Below are 17,052 nucleotides of genomic sequence, written 5' to 3' on the forward strand. Positions count from 1 at the left end.
AAAAGAGGTGGTGGTGATGGTGGAGGGCACTTGGGGGGAAGAGCACTGGGTGTTGTATGGAAAACAATTTGACAATAAAATATTATGGAGAAAAATAAATAAATATTAAACATTAAAAAAATAAAAATAAATAAAAATTGAATATAGTTGTGTTTACATTTAATTTAATTGGCACTAGTAGATCGTATTCCATTTGCAATTTAAGGACAAAAAAAAGTAACAGTATGTTACCATATGGTACAATTTTTGTTAAAGAGATTGTGCCTAGGGTTTGTTATATTGGAAGCTCATTAATTTTTCTGCCCTCCTAAATATGTTTTAATATTTATAATCTTGTCTTCCTTTGGTGCCTTCTTTAATTGCATGTATACATGTAGATGTACTAAAATAGGTTGAATGTCATTTTTGTCTATGATGATAAACTTCCTTACCATGAGTTTGTTAATTTAAATGACAACTCAGGCTGACAAATGTCCTATTTTACCATTAGCAGTTGGGGTCCTTAGACCGTCCTTTTTAGAGGCCGAGAGCAGGGAGAAGAAAGATCAGCAATATATGTTACATTTCCATATATAGCTTTTTGTGTGAGTGGTTGTGTGGTATATTTTTTAAAGCTAAAATAAAAATCAGGGAGTAATTGAAGCAGTGCGGACTGGCACCAGTACACCTGGTGCTGTCAGGATTCTCGGGAAGGACAATTTTTTGAGCCCACAAGTAGAAATTCTGGTGAGTGAGTTCTAATTTCTTGTTGTTGTTTAATCCAGGGAAGGAAACCTTTATAGTACAGGAAAATATCTGCTCTTTCTAAAGATCCACCAGGTTGAAAAACAATAAAATGTAAGGAGCTACATTTTCCCCAAAGTGAGATCTCAGATGCAATTTTAAAAAGCTTATTGGACCCTCTGCACATTAGTTGCTAGATACGGAACTGTGTTCTCAAACAGGGTAAAGAGCCTTCGGAATACATATTGGTGAATGTGAGCCTACACTGCCTCACTCACCTTACAGCTGAGCTGTTTCTTCAAGAATTCAGTGAAGCAGTCTGGAATCATAACTGCCAAGCCCAGCAGAAATTCACCTGCACTGGATTGTGGCAATAAGCATTTTTAATTAAAAGTTTCCGGGATGATTTGGAACTGAATCTGTAAACGGGTGGCAGATTTGAGCTAGCACATCCAAGCACCATTGGTACTTTGAGGGAAACATGGCTTTTAAAAAAAATTTGAATGGTTAAGCTGAGAAAAATCCAGCTGTGTTTTGCTTAACGTCACACTAATCAGAGTTCTTTGACTCCATTTTTTTCCCATCCATGTATCCAGTGGTGTGGGTATTGGCTCCCCATCCCCCAACCCTTCACTTATGTCTTTTAAGGGCCGATTTTAGATAGCGATTGTAGGTTAAAGCAATGGAATGCTCAGTCACTGTAGTGAGTAATAAAAAGCTTGTCTTACCTTGTAGTTTATCTCTTAAATAGGTCAGAAGCAGCAGGTAATCTTCATCAGCAAAGCAATTAGATTTTTAACCCTTACCTATCACATTGCTAGAGGCCTTGGAATTTGCGTAGAAATAAGAGTGGTCTGCTGGCCTTAAAACAAAATGTAAAGAATATGGTGTTCCTTAATTGGAAGTAAAATTGCTTTTGGAAAGCAGTTTCCCAATTAAACCAAGAAAAAATTATATTGGCACTCTGAATTATTCTTACACAATATTTTTGGATGGTGGGGGTTGGAAGTAGAGGTGCAGGGGCTAAGAGAGCCCTGGCTAGAAGTCAAGGGATTCACAAAGTCCACTTTCCAGGCTAGGTTCCTTGATGAATGCCATTGTCAGACTGGACTAGAAAAAACTGTTTAACTCCTATTATTCACTCAATAAATCCACACTCTGCATTAGAAAAGTAAACTGTAGTGCTCTCTAGTTGGCAGATCTAAGCAAAATGAATTTATATGAAGGTATAAGAGGAGATAGACATGATTTAGAGGGGTCCTAATGCTATTACATAGAAATATTTGCCCAGATAATACCTCTCCCCAACCTCAAACCATTCCCAGGCTGCTTGACCTTCCTGTTTACTCTAATCCTGCTTCTCTGGGAATTCTCTCTTCTCATAAATACTTTCTTCCCAACACAGGACTTGCTTATTTATTCAGTAGTAATGTAGAGCATATGACTTTTGTGTTCAATTCATGGGTGAGTAGGTGTACACACACATACATACATCCTGAACAAAATAGAAGATTCTGAATTAAGTATTAATAATGAAAGTTCAATAAGTAGGAGGAGGTTTGAATTCTAATTCCAGATGTCTTGGTTCTAATATCTGTTGATGGCTGCATTTGGAAGTTAAACCTGGCTTTCAAAATGAAATCTGTTCAGCATTGGAAATACAGTAAATAGGAATTTAATCCAACTTTCTCTTTTTAAAAAAAGGTGTAATCCAGATAAGCTAATATAAAATAATACCTAGGAATATTAAACTACGGTGAACAGTGCAAGGGAAATAGAACAGATGTGAGAGGAAGATTTTATTTGCAAGGTGGGAGGTAGCAAATGCCTTCTAGTGGAGGGCAGGGCAGCACAGGGGAAGCAAGCTAAAGCTTGATTTGTCCCTGACTTAAAAGATTCTCCTCTACCCGTAGAGTTGCCTCAGGTTTTTTTCCTACAGCTTTTGACTTTGAGAAACTGTTAAGGGAAATGAGCAGGGACATTGCCATTCCTTCCTTTCTGTCTTAAAATGGTCAGGTTCGCAGAGCGAGCTCCTAAGTCCTTCAAACCACAGCCTCTCCCCGCTGCCTCCTCGCCCTACTCAGCGGATAGGCGGAGCACCATGGCAACAGGCCCAGCCTAGAGCCCAGAACCTTGTTTGTGTTACCTGAGGGGCTGGCTGCAGTCTGAGCAAGAGAAGAAGGAATCTTACCTATCCTGCAGCCTGCTCGGAAGATGCCTTCTTGTTCTACTGTGTTTCTGTTCTACTTCTCTTGGAGCCTTGAAGTGACACCTGGAAAACGTTGATCCAGAGATGTTATCAGTAAGGGAAGGCGGGAGGGAAACTCTCTTCTGTTGGTTCTTGTCTTCTAAACAAAGACAGAGTTCTGAAAGTGACTTGCTACACCGGGACATGTAGCAGCGAAATGATTTGGGGCTGCACTGCCAGGTGGCTGTACAATTGCTTCATGTAGGTAGGCATTTATTTTGTTTAAAATAAAATTAATTTATGTTTTAGAGTATTTTCCTTGAGAATTTTCAAAATAAAAAAATCTTTTGTCATACCGCCTTCTATTTAAAATATGCCTTAATCTTTCCTATCGGGAGGCTCACTCCCAGAGCATTAGAGACTTTTCCCTTCCAAACAACTCCTCCTGGGAAAAATGAGCTGGGATTACTGTTTTATATGTGTTTTTTAAAAACATTACAGCATCCTGTTAGCTGGCTTCCTATGAAACGTACTGGGAAAGGTTTTATGGTAACTACATTAAAATAATTTTTTTTAGCCTTTAGTTATTTATAGTTGATAGCTATGTTTGCAGTATATTACATAGCATTGTTTTATCCAATAGAACAAAAGGAAATAAATGTTACCTTGTTATATTTCTATGTACAAAACATTAAGTGGCTTCTGTCCCTTTCATATATGCTTTGTATTATCAATGAGAAATAAAAATATTGACTTTTTGACCTTAGACTGCTAAGTATCTTAGAACACATTTTTTTTAATAAACATTAAATGGCAGTTGTTGTTTTTATGTGTGTGGATGGAAGAATGGACTCAAATTCTTACTGCTTAAGATGTTTCTTAATATTTGATTAAACGGTGTTAAAATAATGTTAGCATAGCCATTTCAAGGAAATAAATTTACTGTGTTTTACAAAAACAAGTATCTTTATACAAGGCATATTTCTTTTTAGCCTTATGACCAGGTTATCTCTACTTGAAACATATGTATTTAATTCTGGGTGTTTTACTCAATCAATTCTATAATTATTGAGTAAAACGGCTTGGCTATCCAGTTTTGGATCCAAGAATATTTTCCTTTTATTGCTTAACTTCATTAATTCTTCTAAAGGGAAGGCAGTGAGGGACTAGCTACTGTCATGGCCAGAGTCATTCACAGCATTCTTTAAACAACCGAGAAACAGAATCAGCCCAAATGCCTGAATGGTGTTGACAAAGATTTGTTCTTCTAGATGAGAGTTTGAACATTTCTTTTGAGGGTGGGAGGTTTCTTCAAGGCATTTTATTCTTTATTCATGTTTATACAGTAAAGCATGGATATGACCAAATGCTTGCCAGAAAAGAATTTCATATTGAGATGGAAATCAGATCTTTTGAAAGGCAGGACCTTATGCTGAAAAGTTTGGCTTTGACTCTGTGTGTGAGTTTGTTTATTCTGCCAAAGCAGCAAGAAACAGAATGAGGATTCAGCCACTACTGTTTTGTCAAGGATAGAAGAGGTTCAAGCTATAGCATGAAAAAAAAATGAAAAAAGAAAAGAAACAAAACATGTCTTTTGATAATACCTTTGCATGAAAAAAATATGTAAGCCACCTTGAGTAGTATGTATTTCTCCATCTTCAAGATAGGAATGAGAATAAAAACAATGTGGGTAGTGGAGCTTTTTGAACTCCCTTGAGACTGGTATAAAATTATAGTATGTTTTTGTGCTTTATTGAAAAATAAGTGTGTATATGTGTGCACACACAAATGTGTATGTGGTTGATATGTGCCATGCGACTGTGATTACTATTATTATTATTATTGTGGATTAACTATTCATTTGCTCCTTATTTATTTTTCTTTTAAGCGTTTATGCATTCGTTGTTGGCCTCCTGTGCATTCGTCTTCTGTTTTCCTGTTGGCCATGTAGTACACTATCTAAAATATCTTTTTCTACTTTTAGGGCTCGTGGTCTGCCTAAACTAAAAGAGTCACGCTCCCATGAGTCCTTACTGAGCCCTTGCAGTGCAGTAGAGTGTCTGGATCTCGGCAGAGGGGAGCCTGTGTCAGTGAAACCACTCCATAGTAGCATCCTTGGACAAGACTTCTGCTTTGAGGTAAAAAGCGTAGAAACAAGGAAGACTGATTAAGCACCAAACAGATTTTCTCTCCAGTGATTTTTTTATTTTATTACTATGGTATTAATGATTTGATCATCATTAAGTGACTTTCAGTTGCTTAAAATTACCTACTTATAGGAAAAAGGTTGGGAATCTATTAATTTAATTATATTGGTCACTAAAGTTATTAATTATCGCTTTTCATTACTTTTGGTCTAGTCTGCCTTCAAAATAAACATGTTCTTACCATACTCTTGGCAGAGTAACAATAACTAACAATACTAACAATAACTAAGTTAGTATTTTAATTTTTCAGTCTTTGATAAAGATATCACCTACTGTTATCTTTCTCCTAAAAATCTAAGCCCCTAAATTTAGTAATTCTTTAAGGAGATTGACCAAAACCATAGTTTTCTGACTATAACATGGGTAGTTTGAGATCTGAGACCACATCTTATTCATTTTTGTAATTCCCTGCACACAGACCAGTCCCTGGCACATAGCAGGTGCCTAAATTCTTGAATGAGTAAATTAGTTGCCCTTCAGCAAATTATGACTATCGCTTTTTATAAGGTAATTTCTCCCTCCCAAACTAAACAATTGGTCATTTGCATTTTAAATTTTATAACTGCGTGTGTATGTGTGTTTTTAATTGTTAGGGTTAGGATTTGATTAACATGAACTTATTAAATAACTAGTGATGGGTCCTGTGATAGATGGCATAGAAGTTGAAAGGTGTTTGATTTCTGTTCTTATGGATCTGCCCTAACCCAAAGAAATATAGTACAAGCCAAATATGTAATCTAAAATTTTGTTAAAACCAAATATATCATTTTAACATGTAACTAGCATAAAGTTATCAATGAAATTTTTTACATCTTTTTTTTTTTTTTAACCTAAATCTTCAAAAGCTGACGTGTATTTTACATTTACAAGACGTCTCATTTTGGACTAGCTACATTTCAGGTGCTCATTGGCTACCATATTGAACAGTACACATAATCTGTCTGATTTCACTGGGTTATAACCTTAGATTGAGTTATATGTGAGCACACTTTAACAATTTGAACAGGTCATTTATTAGTGTTCTTTTTCATAGAAATTATTTGAATTTTCCCGTATTTGTGAAACTCCATTCAGCAGGCTGCACACCAGGCCCAGTGTTAGGTGCTAAGTATACAGACAGCATAGTTCATTTTTAAAGGACAATGATAATAGTGGTCAATGAGAAATGGGTTCCAAAGACAGTAATTCAATACAGCTAACTCTTTTTACATTCACTTAGTACCCATTCCGTAATATTAGAGTGAAGGCAGTCCTGAGAAATTTGACAAGCTCTTTTAGAGGCTCTCTCATGTTTTCAGCTATTGTTTTGTTAACTCACTCAGAATTGAGCATATTTGTTTACAGGTATTGAAGATGTGGCCTGGAAGGTTTTTAATTGTGATCTTTCTGAACTGAAGGCCAGTGTTAGGTTCCTGATCTAAATTCTCAATGACCTTTGTTCTCCTTTCTGGAAGTGCATACGGATGCTACCTACATACGAGAACAGAAAGCAGTGTGGAATATAAACATCACAGAAATACCAAATACCATTTCTGTTGTATGAATTATGATTTGAGTTCATAGCATATTCCTAACTTTTAAGTAATAGAATTATGAAAACAGCCTGCAAGCGCTATGTTTCCTTATCTCTAATCTTTTATGTTGAAGGTTACCTACTTAAGTGGAAGTAAATGCTTCAGCTGTAACTCTGCTTCAGAGAGAGATAAGTGGATGGAAAACCTTCGTAGGACAGTTCAACCAAATAAGGTAATAGTGGCTTTGAGTGTCTAAAAATGTATAACTTTGTGATCAGTAAGTAGATAGCAGGTAAATGCAGCAATCATACCTTAATTTTTAGAGTACTTTTAAAGCACATTTACATTTATGTGTGTTATACTGAAAGTAATCTTATTGCAGATATTACTGTGATTTTACCAATGTGGGTAAGTTGGGGCACCTGGGTGGCTCAGTTGGTTAAGTGTCCAACTTCGGCTCAGGTCATGATCTTGTAATTTGCGAGTTCGAGCCCCGTATCAGACAGCTCAGAGCCTGGAGCCTGCTTCAGAATCTGTGTCTCCCTCTCTCTCTCCTCATCCCCCTCTCCTACTCTGTCTCTCTCTCCCAAATATAAAAAAATGTTAAAAAAAACAAAACAAAACAGAAAAGACTCTGAAGTTATGTGACATGCCCATGTCCGAAGCTGGTGCATGACAGAAAGGTGACTAGAACCCTAGTTTCTGAACTGCTTCTCTTTTTTTATTTGCAGAAACTAGTCAACTTGCCACTACACTGACTGTGTTAGAACTTACATGATGTTTTTTTAACCCAAGTAAATTGAGTACATAAGGCTAAGATTCTGATATCTTCTTGTTTAGAGTTTGCTATTATCCTAAACAAAGAGAAAGCAATCTCTTTCATTATTTAATGACTTCCCTTAGTAAAGTATATAGTCAATATCACATCCTTTAAAAGAAAAATGTTGTTGTTTTGGGATTTCAGCTTTCAAACTTGAACTTGTTGGTTTTTTTTATAGGACAATTGCAGACGAGCTGAAAATGTTCTTCGTTTATGGATCATTGAAGCCAAGGACCTTGCCCCTAAAAAGAAATATTTTTGTGAACTGTGCCTTGATGATACCCTCTTTGCTCGTACAACCAGCAAGACCAAAGCAGATAATATTTTCTGGGGTGAACATTTTGAATTCTACAGCCTTCCTCCTCTGCATAGCATCACAGTTCACATTTATAAAGATGTGGAAAAAAAGAAAAAAAAAGACAAAAATAATTATGTCGGGCTAGTCAACATTCCCACTGCCAGTGTGACTGGTCGCCAGTTTGTGGAAAAGTGGTATCCAGTGAGTACCCCTACGCCCAACAAAGGAAAGACAGGCGGACCTTCTATTCGGATTAAATCGCGGTTCCAAACTATCACCATACTGCCTATGGAGCAATACAAAGAATTTGCAGAATTTGTCACCAGCAACTATACCATGCTGTGTTCTGTCCTTGAACCAGTAATTAGTGTGAGAAATAAAGAGGAGTTGGCTTGTGCCTTAGTGCATATTCTTCAGAGTACTGGCAGGGCCAAGGTAAGTAGAAAAGGAGGGTTACATTACCCAAAATCTCTTCTCTACATTTTATGAAGAAATAACCATGCTATGTTTAGTGTAGAGACCCAAGTTGGAGAAGTATGCTTTGCTATTGGGTAAAAAAAAAAAAAAAAAAAGGAAGGAAACCTATTAGTAGTTGTCACATGCAGAAAAGACAGGGATTATAAAACAAAAAAGTAACATGGAGACACCAACAGAGATTTATTTAAAGTCCATTTGTGGGAAACATAGATCCGAGGGCTAGCTCCTTATTATCTGTCAGAACACATGGTAGAATTGGTATGCTAATCCCACAGTGTGTTCAAGATTATCTTTAGTTCCAGAGTGTGCTATATGATGGTTTTGACCTCACTCTATATATTTTTAAATGTTTATTTATTTTTGAAAGAGAGATACAGAGTGTGAGCGAGGAAGGGCCAGATAGAGAGGGGAACACAGAATCTGAAGCAGGCTCCAGACTCTGAGATGTCCGCACAGAGACCAACGTGCTTGCTCATAAATTGCAAGATCATGACCTGAGCCAAAGTCAGACCCTTAACTGACTGAGCCACCCAGGCACCCCACCTCACTATATTTTGGTATTTCCAAGGGATATTATTTAGTTGGTAGCTGTTTTATGATAGTCTTATTTCAGTTCATCCTGGATAGAAGTAAAAATTGAGGAAGATGGGGAAAAAGGAATATGCTAATTATATGAAAAAAACCACCCAACCGATAGACTCTGCGATCAGCCTGAACTATGATAATGACCATCTCTATGAGGCATATTCACTAGACTGAGTCTCCTGATGTTGTGTGCAGATGGATCTGGTAAAACTGTATTTTAGATCTAGAAGAGTTCACAGCTAGAATAATTTATTCAGAACCAAACAATAAAATTAAATGCTTTTCAAATTTCTTGATACAAATCAGAATATATCCATGTATCCAATTTATAGCCCCTAATCTAATTGCCTTTGTACTGATTATCATTTTTGTAGTTGAATTTTGTGATACTAATTTTGAGTTTTCTAGTGTTACAAATAGCTTACAAGTTTAGGGTCAGGTGTCATTGAAATTTTGAGTCTCATCTTTGAAATTGTATGGATTTGTTCATTCTGCTCTTCTATTGCTTAAGATTCAAGGATATATATGTAGGGTATTTTTCAATAACCTTATTGAGGTACAATTTACATATAGTACATCCATTTTAAGTGGAAAATACAATGAGTTTTTACATATTATGCACCCAGGAAACCACAACAATCAAGATAGAGAATGTTACCATCACCCCCATAAGTTTCCACTGTTCCTTAGTATATGAGTTTTAATAGTGACTCCTAACTTTGTTGAGCTGCCCCAGAATAAAGCCCATTAATGTTCAAAGTGCTTGAAGTAAAACTAAGTCAACATATTTCCTTTGTTTTTGGTTTTGGAGATTTTGAAATATACAATAGATATATAACATTCCAAATACATGATGTTATTACATTTAAACTGAACAACAGTAAACATTGAATTTTATATTGAGTTAATTTTTTAAAGTGTATTTATTTATTTGGGGGGGGTGGGGCAGAGACTGAAGGAGAGAGAGAATCCCAAACAGCCTCTGCGCTATCAGTGTAGAGCCTGACACAGGGCTCGATCTCACAAACTGTGAGCTGATGATCTGAGACAAAATCAAGAGCAGATGCTTAACAGACTGAGCAACCCAGGTGCCCCCATCAAGTTAGTTAATTTTTAAGACTGTTGGCAAAAGAAGCGGCTGTTTCTTAAGGGCTTTATTTCTCTTTATGCCTTTTTCCTGATGAGATGGATGGATGGATGGATGGATGGAGTTAGTAGGTAGGTAGGTAGGTAGGTAGGTAGGTAGGTAGGTAGATAATCAGCCTAGAAAATGAGTTCAAGTGATAAGTTTAAGAAATTCCATGTTGACACTGTGGACCAATTTGTAGCTATTATATATTGAACACCTAATATGTACCAGAAACTGTTAAATGCTGAAAATCTAGAGATGACTAAAAATACACACTGTCTTTGGCCTCATGGGGTTTATAGTCTTCTGGGGAAAACAGATAATAATTGAGTACTTACAGAAATAAATGTCTGATTACAGTGAGAAGTGCAGAGGAAAAAAAAAAGAGACATAGGCACTATGAGAGTGAGGAATATGGGACCTGACTGATGCTGGTCAGAGAAGGCTTCATTGAGGAAGTGATGTACAAACTAGGATCCAAAGGATTTGAGGAATGAACTCCATGACACTGGCGGCAGGAGCAAGGGCGGCAGGAGTGAAGCAGAACTGAGAACAGTATTTCCAGAAGCTTTGTGGTAAATAGCATCTTGAGTGAGAAAGGGTTTGATGTATTCAGGGGTCTAAAAAGAAGCCCACTGAGGCTGTAATAGAATTATATGAGGAGTTTGGGAAGGTAGACAGAGACCAGAAAATGTAGAGACTCATAGGCAACATGCAAAAGTATGGTCTTTACCAAAAGTGTGATGGAAAACTTTGAAGAAATTTTAAACTTAGAGCTGGTGGTACCTAAGCTTTTATCCTGGCTGACTTTTTTTCTTACAAATAAATCGGCACCTTTAGTTTTAAAGCAGCATTTCCAGGATGTCTGATATATCATCAGTTTCTTCTAATGTATATTATTTATTCAGTTGCTCCATGCCTGATTGAACATTATTCCACCAGGATTTTCTGACTGATTTGGTGATGTCTGAGGTGGATCGCTGTGGAGAACATGATGTCTTGATCTTCAGAGAGAACACCATTGCCACCAAATCCATCGAGGAATACCTCAAGTTGGTGGGACAGCAGTATCTTCATGACGCATTGGGTATGGAGAAGAAAAACATTGTTTTCTTTGCCTTTCAGGTTTTTTTTTTAAACCCTCATAGGTTAAATAGATTAAGCTCAAATTCAGCAAGTTCCTTAATCCTAGCTGACTAGAGTGTTGAAGTTTGAGTTTCAGCTGTAAGCCTCTACACTGCTCACCGGTGGTACTGTTTTATTACATGTTGATTTATTATAACAAATGTGCAGAAAGAGAAAGCCCATCAGTACACGCCTCTCCCCCGAGGCCCTCACGTTCCTGACGCTGAGATACACTATGAGTGGTGTCACTACTGGATCTGAGAGCACCTGTTTCCCCCAAAGTGTTGGTTATTTACATTATGATATAAATATATTACCTAAATCATGGAAGTGTTAACATTTGTTATCATGCATCAAAAGTGAAAAGACTCTTACCAATTCCCACAACTCCCAATTTCTGCCTTCAAGACCTCCAGAATTTTTAATAGTTACTGAATTTTGCCCAGTCAGTAGTTCTTGCTGACTAGGCCGCTTACCTAGAATTCCAGATCTGGTCTTGAAATTCACACAGTTAACCTCTAGAGTAAGGCACTGGGCTGGGTGATACACATCATGATAAAGAGTTTCTTGAAGAATAATTTCTGATATCTCCATATCCCTAGTACTTCCCACAGAATGTAGAGCCGCACCTTCATATAGAAACATAATGTGAGTTACGTGTGAGTAATTTAAATTTCTTAGGGGCCGCAGTTTTTTAAAAAGGGTAAAATTAATTTTATTGATATTATAGTTAACCCAGTATATCCAAATATAATTCAGCAGGCTATCAATATAAAAATTATTAGTGAGGTATTTTACTTTTTATATACTAGCTCTTTAAAATTTAGTGTGTATTTTGCATTTATTACACATTCTAGTTTGCACTAGCCACATTTTAAGTGCTCAGTAGTCACATGTGACCATGAAGAATAGACAGTTATGTTGAATGAATGGAAAGATTTTTGCCCTCAAGGAGTTTATAAGATAGGGAGATAAGAAAATTAAGGATATCCCTATAGCCAAGGAGAGAGATCCTGTGCTTTTTCAAAGAATTAAATTATTCTAGCTGATGGAATTATGAAATTCCCCATGTAAGATACATAAATAATGTGTGTGTGGCTTGAAAAGTAGAAAGGTTATATAAAAAAAGATACTGGACAAAGGAAAAGTAGGGATTGGCATGGGGAAAGAACCATACCGACAAAAAGGCATAGAGGTATAAGAGAAACAGACATGTGTGAAATGAAACTGATTAGCTAAAAAATAAAATGAAAAAAAACAAGTCAACAACAACAAAAAAGAAAAACAATTAGAACCAATTTGTTGAGGGCCTTGAGTGCCAAGCTGAGGAGTTTAGATTTGAACAGTGGTCACTGGTGAGCCACTGCAGGTTTTGAGTGGTTGTTTTCAATAGCATCAGTTTAACAAAGTGATTAAAATGGGCTGGTGAAGAAAGCAACTGAAAACAGAGATCAGTTAAGAAGCCATTGTAAGAAGGAGGGCAAGAAATCAGGAGCCTCTGATTGATGTGATCACCAAGAGTAAGAGGAAAGGTGGATCTGAGAAATATTCAAGTAGGTGGGTGAGCTGATGGGACCAGGCAACTTCATTTTGTGAGCATATGTCAGGATTGGGGGTGGATACCAGTTATTACAGTGACTGTTGGGCTTTGATTGTGAGAAGGATGATGAGGTTCTCAACAGAAATAAAGAACACAGAAGTAATAGATTTGAAAGATGGAAAATGCTGTTTCTACCTAATGGGTATTCAATTTGAAGTTCTAATAAGATATCCCAGGAGTTCTAGGTTAGAAATCCCAAGACATCTTGCCTAGGTGTCTTCTAGAAATTTAGGACTAAGTTACCCATGTGGAGGGATAAATGAAGCTACAAAATTACAACAGGAGGAGAGGGGCGCCTGGGTGGCTCAGTCGATTAAGCGTCCAACTTTGGCTCAGGTCGTGATCTCATGGTTGGTGGGTTCAAGCCCCACATCGGGTTCTGTGCTGACAGCTCAGAGCCTGGAGCCCGTTTCAGATTCTGTGTCTCCCTCTCTTTCTGCCTCTCCCCTACTTGTACTCTGTCTCTCTCTGTCTCAAAAATAAATAAACTATAAAAAAAATTTTTTTAAGGATTACAGGAGGAGAAAGAGATTGGGCCAAAGACAGGTCTTACAGTGCGCCTAGGTTTGTGATCTAGATGGAAGGGAGAGGAGGAATCAGAAAAGTGATCGCAAAGAAAAAGCACACATGCGCGCATGCACACAAAGCAGGAAAACCAGGAAAATCCTGCGTCCTAAACACCAAAAGAAAAGAAAGCATCGACAGACTCAGAGATTGAGGAAAGTAGAGGGAAGTTAAAAAAGAAAAAAGAGGCTGTTGCATTTGGCAACTTCACCAGTGGCCGGGACCGCTGTCAGGAGGACAGGAAGCAGGGTGTACGGAGCATGATGTGAATGACTACCCAAGAACAGAACCGCTGTGCTTCCAAGTGGACTCACTGCAGTAGCTGCTGGTTCCTACTCTGCAGAAGCATATTTCTCTTCCGGCACCCTGTCTTCATATTCTTTTCTCTAAGTTATGTGCTTTCATTGGGAATTTACAAGAATAGTGAATATGAATTTTCATTGATATGAAGGTTACAGAGAGGTTCATAGTCTCACATAAAGAGCATATTACAGCCGTATCAGAAAACATATCTCATGACTTGCTTTACTGATTTGTATTGCCTTATAAAAGGCAACAATGAAGCACCTCAAACCTTACGTAGCTTCCGTTACATAGACATAGGGGTAAATTATGTGTCAACCACCTACTTCTTAAAAATCGAATGTACTAAACAGGATTTCCAAATAACTAATTTCCGAACTGCAAAGTAGATGTAAATACTTTGATAGGACAGTGAATAATTAAATAGTTTATGGGCTAAATGAGACATGAAAATTCAATGAGCATGGGAAGAAATTCCCATAACTCCACAAAGATCTCTATTATCATATTTATAACTCAAGAGCAAGGACCAGGGTAGTGAAAATGACTGCTGCTTCCAAGCACATAAACAAAATTAATTGGTAAGCTTCTTTAGGGCAGAGAGTCTCCTGTATTCTTCCCGCTTAACTGCCCACAGTTCTAGTTAGCCTTTATATCCTAGACGCTCAATGGCTGGTTGTTCTGCTATATTTTATTTTTATGACAAACTTTTCTTTTGAAAACAACTTACAGTGTATCTGTCTTGGAACCAGTATAAATTCAGACTTATTTTATATGGTTCAATACACTAATAAGTGACTTTTCAAATAGTAAGCCTGAAGAACTGCAAAATTTTCAGTTACCTAAGAAAGATTCAATTATTCTCATCATGTGAGATTGTACTTACTATTATAGTAAGACTATAAGTCTTCTAGTAAGACTGTACTCCTGCCTCAAATACTTCAGTTGAGGAAGGCTTTATAATAAGCATTAAAGGAAAAGGGTTCACAGTGAAGTCTCCATAAACCAAAAAATTAATAAGGACAGCTGAGCACTCAGAATAATTAAAATTTAGTTACATTTCATACACATACAAAAAAAAATTGATGCTCTTTCCAGACTGAAGAATTCTCAGAAAAATTAGTTAAAAGTTACCAGTCATGTTTATTGTATAATATTCATTTGTCTTAAGGCGTTATTATTTACTGCACAGACCCCACCTCAGTTAGATGTGACTTAAAGCTTCCACCTGTTAACACCTTTTACCTTTCTGACCGAAATCAGATTGCAGGTTGCTCTCTGACACACAGGAAATACCATCTGTGAGATCTAGAAAAGCCCCTGATTTCCATCCTTGGTGACAGAGGTAAATTTTATTTTAGCAATAACATGGCCATACCTACTGACTTATTTCTACATACATAATTTGGATGCTAGACAGTAATGAGTTAATGATTTACATAGAAAACATGCCATAGAACATGCTAGGCACAAACTCACATTTAAACAGTATAGTAAGTACCCCTTTAGCTCTGATCGTTATCAATGACAGGAGAGCAAACACAAATGGATTACTTAATCTATCTTAGTAATTTTTGATCAGATAAGCAGCTTCTAGGTGCAAATCTATAAAAGGTTTACCTTTTCAGTGTCGCACTTTTCACGACATTATAGTTTCAAAAGTGAAAATAATTTTCTCAGTTTGAGAGGATTTAAAATATATCATCATCAGGTGAAAAATCTTTAGACAATTAATTTACTTCTGCACCCTTGTGTTATTTATTTGGCTCTTTTCTTGAAGAATAAAGAACAATTCTTAAAGTTTATCAGTTATTCATTAATGTTAATATTGTTTCCCTAGACTAGATATAGTCTTAAGGAACTCACTAAACAAAATATTATTGGTATAAATTTAGAGGTGGGCCAGCTTTTAAATGGAATATTCAACATTGATGACCTAGTTTTAAATTTAGCTGCTCTTTTTTTTTTAATATAATTTATTGTCAAGTTGGCTAACATACAGCGTATGCAGTGTGCTCTTTGTTTTGGGGGTAGATTCCCGTGATTCGGTGCTTGCATACAATATCCAGTGCTCATCCCGACAAGGGCCCTCCTCAATGCCCATCACCCATTTTCCCCTCTCCCCCGCAGCTCCCCATCAACCCTCAGTTCGTTCTCTGTATCTAAGAGTCTCTTACGGTTTCCCTCTCTCCCTTCTCTGTAACTATTTTTCCCCCTTCCCTTCCCCCATGGTCTTTTGGTATACAGTTTCTCAAGTTCCACATATGAGTGAAAACATACGATATCTTTCTCTAACTGATGGACTTCACTTCACATAATACCCTCCATTTCTACCCACATTGCTGCAAATGGCAGGATTTCATTCTTTCCCATTGTCAAGTAGAATTCCATTGTATAGATAAACCACATCTTCATTATCCATTCATTAGTTGATGAACATTTAGGCTCTTTCCATAATTTGGCTATTGATGAAAACACTGCTATAAACATTGAGGCATATATGCCCCGATACATCAGCATCCTGTATCCCTTGGGTAAATTCCTAGTAATGCTATTGATGAATTATAGGGTAGTTCTATTTTTAATTTTTTGAGGAACCTCCACACTGCTTTCCAGAGCAGTTACACCAGTTTGCATTCCCACCAACAGTGCAAGAGGGTTCCTGTTTCTCCACATCCTCTCCAGCATCTGTGGTTTCCTGAGTTGTTCATTTTAGCCACTCTGACCAGTGTGAGGTGGTATCTTGGTGTGGTTTTGATTTGTATTACCCTGATGATGATTGGTGTTGAGCATCTTTTCATGTGTCTGTTGGCCATCTGGATGTCTCCTTTGGAAAAATGTCTATTTGTGTCTTCTGCCCAATTCTTCCCTGGATTATTTGGTTTTGGGTGTTGAGTTTGGTCAGTTCTTTATAGATTTTGGATACTAACCCTTTATCCAATATGTCATTTGCAAATATCTTTTCCCATTCCATCGGTTTTATCGATTGTTTCCTTTGCAGTGCAGAAACTTTTTATCTTGATGACGTCCCAATAGTTTATTTTTGCTTTTATTTCCCTTGCCTCTGGAGACGTGTTGAGCAAGAAATTGCTGCGGCTGAGGTCAAAGAGATTGTTGCCTGTTTCCTCTAGGGTTTTGATGGTTTCCTGTTTTGCATTCAGGTCTTTTATCCATTTTGAGTTTATTTTTGTGTATGGTATAAGTGGTCTAGTTTCGTTCTTTTGCATGTTGCTGTCCAGTTCTCCCAGCACCATTTGCTAATGAAACTGTCTTTTCCCCATTGGATACTCTTTCCTGCTTTGTCAAAGATTGGTTGGTCATACATTTGTGGGTTCAATTCTGGGTTCTCTCTCTGTCCCTTTGGTCTGTGTGTCTGTTTTTGTGCCAGTCCTATACTGTCTAGATGATTACAGCTCTGTAGTAGAGTAAATTTAGTTGCTCTTTAAATGAGGTAAATTGTGTAGACGCATATAGTATAGGGAACATTGAGAACATGTCAAATATAAATCTTGTTGAGAA

The 17,052-nt window shown here is 37.1% G+C and overlaps 1 protein-coding gene across 5 annotated transcripts in view; it reads left to right on the plus strand.

Moving 5' to 3' along the window:
- The window catches only part of RASAL2 (RAS protein activator like 2), a 353,784-nt gene that overhangs the window by 310,810 nt on the left and 25,922 nt on the right, over positions 1 to 17,052 (plus strand). For all 5 annotated transcript variants that reach the window (XM_029935134.1, XM_029935136.1, XM_029935137.1 and 2 more), the window contains exons 6-9: positions 4,896 to 5,049; positions 6,766 to 6,864; positions 7,631 to 8,185; positions 10,884 to 11,028. In XM_029935134.1, coding sequence (XP_029790994.1) covers positions 4,896 to 5,049; positions 6,766 to 6,864; positions 7,631 to 8,185; positions 10,884 to 11,028 — 953 coding nt within the window. The remainder of the gene's footprint in view (positions 1 to 4,895; positions 5,050 to 6,765; positions 6,865 to 7,630; positions 8,186 to 10,883; positions 11,029 to 17,052) is intronic.

Source organism: Suricata suricatta, chromosome 3, assembly GCF_006229205.1.
Source record: "Suricata suricatta isolate VVHF042 chromosome 3, meerkat_22Aug2017_6uvM2_HiC, whole genome shotgun sequence".
NCBI lineage: Eukaryota > Metazoa > Chordata > Mammalia > Carnivora > Herpestidae > Suricata > Suricata suricatta.